Genomic DNA, 10,175 nt, shown 5'->3' on the forward strand with positions numbered 1-10,175 from the left:
CGTGTAATGATTAGAATCGATAGAGAACACGGTATTGAACGGAACGTATAACAAAAAACAAAAAATGAAAGTAGTCAGGATTGTTGAAATCAGTAAAAGGATTTGAGAAAGAAACGAAAAGAAGTTATCGCTCTGTGGCGTGGTTTCGTTTCTGCCATACGATTTTCTTTTATTGAGTTGGGCAGATCCAATAGGGATTACGAAGACCAGATGAAATAGCAGAATGGGTATAGGATAGCGTCTCTCGTAGGATTTTCTCAGATCCTCTTCCTTCGATTCATAAATATCCTTCGGGCTATAATACCTCGCTGAAAAGGCTCCCATGAGTATCTATACGATGCTGACTATCGAAACAACTTCTTTCTTCAACATGTTTACCCCTTCCTATTGATAAATACGTTATTGATTGCACGTTCTTCGAACGTGCGAGAAATGCACTTTATTGCATTTGGTATTATACTTATACAGTTAGCAAAAATGAGGTGAAAATAATGGAGCAAGCTTTTTCCTCTGATAAATTTGCTTTATGTTCGTTGGAGGGAAACATTCTGGTGAACTTTAATTGATGGTGCTAGAAAGTTTGATACTAAGAAATATTTATGTATTAACCTCTTCAGGGATGATTCTTTTTAAAGTTAGCAAAACTTGATCTAATTTTTTATGTAGTTACGTTTATATTCGTGTTAAATCGATAGCAATTAAACTACTTTCCTTGGGAGATTGTGTTTTTCATATTTTCTCCGTGGCAAATATTGGAATTTTCAGAAAATTTAAAGGTGCACATATGTGTCGGTGTCCCTGAAGAGGTTGAGTCCCATATAAATATAATACAGTGGAACCTCGATAACTCGAGGACCTCAAGGGAAGAGAAAAAATCTTCCGATTTATAGAAGTTTCGATTTATCGAGCTTTCGAGTAAGAAAGATCATTAACAATATCTACTTTTTACTGTTTCATTTATGTTTATTTTATCAGGCAATGTTATGTTTTCCGCTTGCGTTTAGAATTCATTTTGTCACATATTTAGATCATCCAATAGGAATATTTTTTCTTTCACTAATGAAAAATGAAATACGTTTCCAAATTGTTAACGGATAAAATTCGCAAACGCTTCATTAGATTAAGTTTAATTATCCAACATGCCATACATTTCTCTGAGACAAAGTTTCATTATCGAGTAGAACATAATATGAAACTGTAGTTGAATTGAATGTATCGTTTTTTGATAAACGCAGATCAAATTAATTCAGCTGAAATGCATATCCAATCGGGCTATTTATTAATTAACGATCTTTTTAATGAAATAATCTTACAAAATGAACAGTTTATATGTCTAATAGTCATTAAGTTCCAACAGAAATAATACATTTTTATAATTAATCGATCTTCCTAAATTATTTCTAGATTTTTACTATTTTTACTAGTTTACCAAGCAACGTTACCAGGAATAATGAAATGCCTTGTTATACGTCTAAATTGAATTTACTGAAACAAGTACTAATTGTTGCAAGTTGTGAAAATAAATTGAGGAAAGCTTACTCCGTAAGATACTTTTATAAAAAGTGTAATTCTATATTATAGCAATGATACCTACACGCATAACCAGTGTTCCCAAAACATTATACATACTATTCTCTGAACGACAAGTATAACTAAAAATTTTCCTGGTTTCTTTGTAAATTCCATCCATATGTATATTGCATCGGTGTTCTATGAAAAATTAACATCAAACAGTCTCTCGGTTCTCGCGGTTGTCCAAATGAATTTCTGAAAATATACGATCAATCGGAGGATTCTCTTACTCGAAAATCTGTGGCAGTAAATCAGTGAAATCTCACAACTGCTTCTCCATAACTTCCACTTTTATACGACTTCCCGTCATGTGCACTCTCTGCAATATTGGTTTCATCTTCCTTCTCTTTCCTTTTTCCTCGTTTCTGAAAATCTGCCAACGTCATAAGTCCTATCAAGCTCGATATACTTTTCGAATTTCCTCGGGATGTACGACTTCGATATCGTTTCCTAACGATGGATCTCGAAGTCGAGTACGACCGTTAGTTTCGTAAGGAGGAGAATGTTACCTCTAAATATTTAATCAGTTTCTACACAATTTACCATCCCATTACGAGATCCACTATTTCCCATTTTCCTCTCCTTACACCAGTTATCGTGAAAACGATGGGAGGAGCAAAACATCTCGACCGTCCTTCTATTGCCGACATCAGGCACATTCATGCTCGGATAAAATCTAGCAATTTCAGGGCCTTCGAGAAGCTGCTGATATCGGTACATGTTATCTGAGGAAATTACGTGCGTTTTTCTTTCTCTCGGGGAATAAAGAGATTTCCCAGCAAAATTCTATTTTAGAATAATACATGTACAGAGAAATTTTCATAACTTTGTTAAGTAAATCATCCAGTTTTCTAACATTTATGTTAATTTACTTGGAAGAAAAAAATGAAAATATTTATACGAATGGTTCTTTATGCATCTTCAAACTGTCTTATTGTTTAGCAATTTCACGTATGTTTTTAGAAAATGCGAAAGTAGTCAAGTCTTCGTCAAAGATCATCACACACACTGCATAGATACTTGCCGTCCCACTACAATGTGCGGTGAAGTGGTCGTCCCTGAAGATCATCTCGACGTAAGAAATTAACGAATACTCTTAACCCTTTCGCCACGGCAGATTTTAATATGTAACGCGGGTGACTGACGGTAAATTTTTAACCACGGCGGCAAAATTTGTTATTTTGGCCGTGTCGTTGTAAAAGTCGGTTTATTAAATTAAGATGGAAGTGCGTAAGGATAAGATTAAGTATTGAAAGGATTAATAGCAATAAAACAGAAATTTTGCTATCATTTGCAGGCAGATATTATTACAGAAAATTATGCTGTTATATTTTAGCAACATAAATACTAGCACACTACAGGGTGGGCCATGTAAAACAGGCCACCTAATTATCTTCCCTAGCTATGGAGGTACGAGAAAATTTTAATATGTAATTTAACTGGTTTCAAAGGGTGAATAAGATGGAAGAGAATTTTTTTTCTTTTTTGTTTTCAAGGTTACCTATGTTTTTTCTACGTGAATGTACATACTTTTTCTACTGTATATTCTAGCAGAAATTAATGTGCATTAAAAAAAAAATTTGTCGGCCACCTATTCACCCTTTGAAACCATTTAAATAATGTATAAAAATTTTCTCGTACCACCATAGCTGGAGAAGATAATTTAGGTGGCTTGTTTTACGCGGCCCACCCTGTATGCGAGTATGTACACAGATATTTTTCACGAGCACTGTTCTTGCTAACATAACCACATTAAAATGAATAGATTTCGTTTATAATAATGATCCTCTTTTATTATACGCTTATAATCTACAATAAAGAAGAAATATACACGGTGTGAATTAATTAACAATGGAGAACGTTAATTAACATGAAAAATTGTTTCGCCGTTTCGCAAATTTCATTACATACTACATATATATCTAAACCGTAAAAAAATTGTAATACGTTTATTTAATATTTAGGTTTGCAGGACGTGCAATGCAACGGGACATAATTGCGGTATAGCTGAAGGAAGCAAAGCAGGCCCGGGAATAGACGGTGCTGATTTTGTCTTTTACGTATCCGCAATGCAAACTGCAAGGTGTCATAAGGGATTAACTGTGGCTTATGCTGCACACTGTCAGCAAGAAGCAGCATTAGACCGGTAATTTGTTTAATTATTTACTCTTCGTTAGTGACTAACTATAGTACAATAAGTATAGTGAAGTGTGTAGTACACAGTTTAATATACTTTGGTAAATATGAAAGTTACAGAATGAAAAGAAAATTTTAATTCCACCTAGACTACTAAAATGATTGTGTTAACACAATCTCATTTTTAATTTCTCCCTTCCAGTTTCTTTTTTCTCTGTTGAAATTTGAACGCTATTAAGACACATGGCTTGATTTTTTCCAGACCTATAGCTGGTCACGCTAACCTGTGTCCGAAAAGTATGAGCACAAAACCGCAAGAGCTAGAAACGTTGTTGAGCACCGTAAAGCACGAGATATTGCACGCCTTAGGATTTTCTGTAAGTTTGTACGCCTTCTATCGAGATGAAAATGGCAAGCCAAGAACACCAAGAAGAAGCGATACAGGGAAACCGCTGTTAAACGAAAAGTAAGTGTATATTTTGTTATTTATTTTTTTATTACTGTTGGTTATTATTTTATGCAAGATATCTTTCACTTTTATCGTTTCCGCTTAATATTGTTATGCGAGCAGACCTAACTGATGGTTAAGGAGGACTCCTGGGACAAATTAGCTGATAGAAATGTATTCTGATTGTTAATAAAATAAAATTTTAAAAAAGGAAAAAATATTGTTATGTTTCGATATTTGAAATTTTTGTTTAGAGCTGTATCACGCTATATTATATGTTCGAATCATACAGAGGATCCAAACAGTATCAAACCGCGATTAGCCATTTAGCCTGAATGTTCATATTAAAATATCTCAAGAACGGTGAGTTTTAGAATAAATGTACCTTGGTATCTTTACACTCAGAATTTGCTGTTCTATCGAATTTGATTGTAAAAAATTGGACATTGGTGAAAGATTGATTAATTGAAAATTTAAATTAATTTCAAAGTACATCGATTTCAATTGGAAAATGTCATTGTGTTACCTGTTAAATATGCAACGTTAGGTAATTTCATGAACCATCGCGATAGTATTCGTTTTCGTTGAACGAAGTAACAACAATACTTTGGTAAATGAGGAAACACTGATAACACTTGATGTTCATTATGTATAGATTACAAACGCATCAATGGAGCGAAAACACGATCAAGACTATAGTCCGGCCATACTGGCAAGTGTACAATGGTTATGTGCGAAGGTCAATGCAAATGATAGTCACACCCAAAGTTCGTGCAGAAGTCCAAGCTCACTTCAATTGTCCAGAACTCGAAGGCGCGGAATTAGAGGACCAAGGGGAGGATGGCACGGCTCTAACACATTGGGAGAAACGAGTTTTTGAGGTACGTTATTTTAAATACAGATTACGACAATAAAATCGAAAACACAGATATATCAAAATTGAAAAGTTACACTGGCGGAAAGTCTATAGTTATTAAATAGAAAGAAATTAAAATATACATCTTAACATCTTTATATGCTACTAAAAAAATGTAAAAGTGAATTTACGAATAACTGAAATTTTGTAAGTATTCCAGTAAATGAACTACGATAAAATAAGTAAGTCTTATCTGAGACATGTTAGATAATTTTATTTCGTTGAAAAATATAACTTATTGCACTTTCAACAGAGAAAATGAACAATTTAATTATTTTAAAGTTCTGCGTTAATTTCACATACTTTCGAAAAATTGTCAGAAGTGTTTTTGCATTTACTACATATGTTTTATTTTATGTATTACCGTTCCGTGTATCTTATTTTAAAATGAAGAATTTAGTAGGTCAACTTTTAAAAAATGTAATAACGTATAGTTTACAATGTTTGTTTATTTAGAATGAAGCGATGACAGGAACGCATACTCAAAACCCGGTTTATTCGAGAATAACCCTCGCCCTTATGGAAGACACTGGATGGTACAGTGCAAATTATTCAATGGCTCAAGAACTAAGATGGGGTAGAAATCTCGGTTGCGACTTTGCGATGAAGTCTTGCAAAGAATGGATATCTACGAAATCGTCACGACTCTCGTATGTACCTATTGCAGCACCTTTAAAATATCTTTTTAGAAATTAATCGTAATAATCGGAAATTAGGTTTATCGAAAATATACGCATATTTTATGAAATAGTTCTTTTAATTAACATTAAGCGAAATACATACAAGTAAAATACACTGCTGAGTAGAATGACAAATAAAACAAATATAAATCTGTAAATCTTATAAAAAATTGCTTACTTTGTAAAAAATGACTTCTATAATTATTTGCTTAAATAATTACTTTATAACATACTTAAACCTCAATTATTCTGTTATACTGCTTCATTATCGGACAGAATACAGGAGTAAGTACACCTAATGTGTGTTTAATTTTGTCAAGCAATAAATATTCGATTTTTCAATTGCTGTTTTACAGAGGAAAGTCTATTCATCCATTCTGCAACAAAGTGAAACAAGATCCGTTACAAACTGAGTGTACCGATGACCGAAGTTCAGTGGCACTGTGCAACCTAATTAAATATTCACAAACATTACCCACAAAATATCAGGTATTAAATTACTTATCAATCAAAATCTTGATATTTCATATTTACATTTAACAAAAAAAAAAAAAAAAACTGTCTTAGAAACATCTTTTGAAACAAATATTGTACATTCTATACAATGTAATTTTTATTCAAGAATTTTTTCTATAGTCTATCTTGAAAAAAATTAAGCTATAATGAGATAGAAAACCATCTTACACCCTTTTCTTCATTTGTTTAATTAATTCACGTCTTTGTAAGTCGTTCAATTATTGTTTCTAGAAACTTTTATATATATAAAAAATATCTTTGTATCAATTTTCTGTTCTGTAGAATTTCGACTCGATTCCTGATGTGCCAATTGGACAGGAACGGTATTATGGTGGCTCAGTATCTCTGGCAGATTATTGTCCATACATACAAGAATTTACATGGAGAGCTCGAAATATAGTTGTTAGAGGCTCCCATTGTTTGTACGAGGAAAATAATCCCCGTAAGTTTTATCCTTGGTTCTTATAGTATATAAGATAGAATAATTAAGAATTTTGTCAGTTTCTATATTACTTACTAAATAGCTTTGATTTTGCAAATTAATTATAACGAACAGAAAATTGCAAAAATTTCATAAAATAATTACATATGTTCTACTTTAATAGTAAGTAGTTTGATGACTACTATTTTATACAAGTAAGAAGTAAAACATATAACTTTACTAATTGAATGAATTGCTTTAATTTTTGTGTGCAGACCCAGATAAAAATTTCGCTTTAGAAAGGTATGGTCCACATTCAAGGTGTTTTGATCATACAAATCAAATGTGGGAAGAAAGAACATGTAAACAAGCTCGACAATGGCAGCACTGGGGTTCTGGATGTTACCAGTACAAATGTGAAGCTGGCAGATTGCACATTGTGGTCAGTATCATTTATATATTAAATTATATAATTATAAGCATATTATAAATGACATGTATTTAGTCTTTCAAGATGGTATGGAATTAAATATATCTTTCTTTATTATAGGTTGCAAACTACACATATACATGCTACCACGCTGGTCAAGAAATTGCTATTAGAATATTGCAGGGTACTTGGCTTCACAAAGGTGCTTTAATTTGCCCTTCATGCCGAGACATTTGTCAGGTAAGAATTCATTTTACGTTAACAACTTCTCTTATTTAATAAAACATTTTATACTATCGTGTATGTCGCGTCGGTTTGCATTTTATTGCAAACTTAAATCGCGTCGAGAAAATTCAGTTTTTATTAATGAAGCGTAAAGAGAATTCCAGACTACTAATTTCCGAAAGTTAGTGGACACAACTCCGCTTATCACTGGATTCAATTCTTCGACTAATTATAGGTTAGGCTGTTGATTGGTTGGTGTTCGAAATAATACTGAATGAAATTTTTGAAGAGGTGAGATCGTTATACACCAAGTTAATTTTGAAAGTAGGCAATTGGTAAAATATAGAAATCGATAATTGATCGTAAGGTGTTTCTTAAAAAGATGGAGAAAGAGTAAAAGCAGTGGTGGAAAAATGAGGTGTCGGATTTTTGAGAAATCCCGATAAAAAAGAAAACAGATATGAATCAATGAAAAGGCTGGTTTAGCAATTAAAAGATTCGGTACAATGGATGATAAAATCATGACTTCTTTAGACCCATTTTACAATTGCCCCTTGTTGAACAAATGTTCCAGATGGAATATATACTTTCATTTATAGGTTACGTAACCAGAATTAAAAAAAAACTATATATTCACGTGTATTCCATTCGAAGCAACAAAACAGTTAATCGTTCAGTACGTTCGTCAACTAGTCGAGACAACGCATATTCTCCAGTAGTAATCATCGGTCAAACACTTTGCTTTGCCATTTTGAAACGGTTACCCAATATCACTTTGGCGGGAAAAGTCCGTGTCACGATATAGCGTGGTCGTAAGACATCAGAGGACAAACATCAAAACAGGAGAGTAAGAATAAATTTTCAATCCAGTATCGGTGCAGTTATACAATACATTGGTTATAGCAAGAAACCGAAGAAAGTCCTAATATTCCAAATAGTAAATGAAATATCCTTGATCATAAATCGTCATTTTTTTTTATTGTGCGCAATTTTAAAATGAAATACTGCGACATGAATCGATGCCGCATTTCGAGAGTTTAGTTTACGACCACGCTATATCGAGGCTTGGACTACAGCAGTCGCAAACGACAGTTCATTTTCGAATCGTGACACGCAACGCAATTACACCACACCTTGTATGTACTCAGTACTTCCACGTGCAAGGTTTTATGTGAAAATCATATAGTTGCACAGTCTTCAGTGTGTTCAATTTGACGAGAGAGTATCACTAAATCTCGAATTGCGGAAGCAGACAAAACAAAAGCAACATTGATAATAACCTCCAAACGTTATAACATTCGGACTGCGTGTAGTGGAATAGAAGTTAAGTGCCCGCCAGTGAAAGTCACAACAGAATTGCATGCCAGGACTGAGGCAATAATTTGTTCATCTCGTAAATCGATGTGAAAATTACTCAAGAGAAAGTGTGGAAAACATTACTGTGTCAACTGACAGCTTGACGAATCTCAGCTAATGTCAATAGAACTGCCATCTAGCGACTGGACAAATTACGACTACACTGAAATTTGATACACACGAACCACTAAATAAATAGAGATGTTATACTTAACAGTGTGTTATTGTAATAAACAAGTTTAATGCGTTAAATAAAGTTTTATCCGGATATAAAAGTTTATATCGCCTTCTGCGTACTTACGACCTATGATTATTTTGTTCATTTCTTGTGCTCTATGAAATAAGTTGAACAATTTTGTCCTGATTTTGTAGGATCGTGGAAATGGCTTGGATTTAATTAATTTCGTTACAAGCTGATTTTTCCACTTGCCCCACATGTTATTAATTGTATTCTATAACGTGTTTATTTCTTTAAATCACCTAATCCTTTCTCTCGTATATATGTTTGTCGTAAAAGACAGTAAATATTTGTAACGTAATTGCATAATTTAATGTAATTGCAACAAAACAAATACTTTATACAATTATTTGTAGTCAATTATTTATGTGCTCAAACTTTCTTGGTAAAGCATAGAAAAACTAATATTTTTATATTTTCATAATATTGTAAAACTTCTACTTTTGAACAATCAAAGAATAACTCAGATTACTCGAACTTTTCTACCATAGATTTTATTAATAAAAACTACAACGTGAAATAAAAATAAGCAACTGTTGTTTATTCCTTTCTTTACAGGCGGAGTTAAAAGAAAAACGTGAACATTGTAAGCCAGGAGATGAACATCCACCTCCAACCTATTATCATAGAGATAACCTATATTGTGCGTCTGCAGGTACATTTACAAATATATCGGCGTTCATTGCTTTGATATATTTCTTTGTGCTTAGATGATGTGCGGTTGAAATTAGGTAATACTATCAATGTTCAAGTTAGGTCGACAAATTATAATAATGTCCCATCGAAATGTCGTTTCAAAACGCTTCTACTTATAACATGAAGTGTTTGTTTAACGACATAGAAGTATCTTTGGAACCAAGTAATAGTTTCATAAAGTGAATATCAACCAAGACGACAATTCTATTTTAATAATTTGTTATGAAAAATATTTCCTCGGTGATTTGTATACTTCTGGAGGTATAAAAGTATACAAAATAAGAGTTTAGGGATTCTACTTGTATAAGATGTTAATGTTCACCATATTTCACGTTTTACATTTATAATGAACGTGTTTACAATAATAATGATAAATTCCACAAGACATTCTTTAAATGTCAATAGTAATAAATTATAAAGGCTGGTCTATTTCGATGTATTTGTTTATCTCGGATAATATGTTCAATTGAAACGAAGAATTTATAAACAAAAAATTCTTTTCAGTTAAAATAATTAACTAAGTCATTACAATTATTTCAGA

At 32.6% G+C, this 10,175-nt stretch overlaps 1 protein-coding gene across 1 annotated transcript in view; it reads left to right on the top strand.

Annotated features, from left to right (window-relative positions):
• Positions 1–9,652, top strand: part of LOC108576932 (leishmanolysin-like peptidase) — a 43,815-nt gene extending 34,163 nt beyond the window's left edge. Inside the window, exons 4-13 of the mRNA XM_017940008.1 lie at positions 2,536–2,647; positions 3,537–3,718; positions 3,971–4,174; positions 4,812–5,037; positions 5,529–5,722; positions 6,109–6,241; positions 6,551–6,710; positions 6,965–7,131; positions 7,240–7,359; positions 9,497–9,652. Of these exons, the coding sequence (XP_017795497.1) occupies positions 2,536–2,647; positions 3,537–3,718; positions 3,971–4,174; positions 4,812–5,037; positions 5,529–5,722; positions 6,109–6,241; positions 6,551–6,710; positions 6,965–7,131; positions 7,240–7,359; positions 9,497–9,652 (1,654 nt within the window). The remainder of the gene's footprint in view (positions 1–2,535; positions 2,648–3,536; positions 3,719–3,970; positions 4,175–4,811; positions 5,038–5,528; positions 5,723–6,108; positions 6,242–6,550; positions 6,711–6,964; positions 7,132–7,239; positions 7,360–9,496) is intronic.
• Positions 9,653–10,175: the final 523 nt, after the last annotated feature.

This window comes from Habropoda laboriosa, unplaced genomic scaffold, assembly GCF_001263275.1.
Source record: "Habropoda laboriosa isolate 0110345459 unplaced genomic scaffold, ASM126327v1 scaffold541, whole genome shotgun sequence".
NCBI lineage: Eukaryota > Metazoa > Arthropoda > Insecta > Hymenoptera > Apidae > Habropoda > Habropoda laboriosa.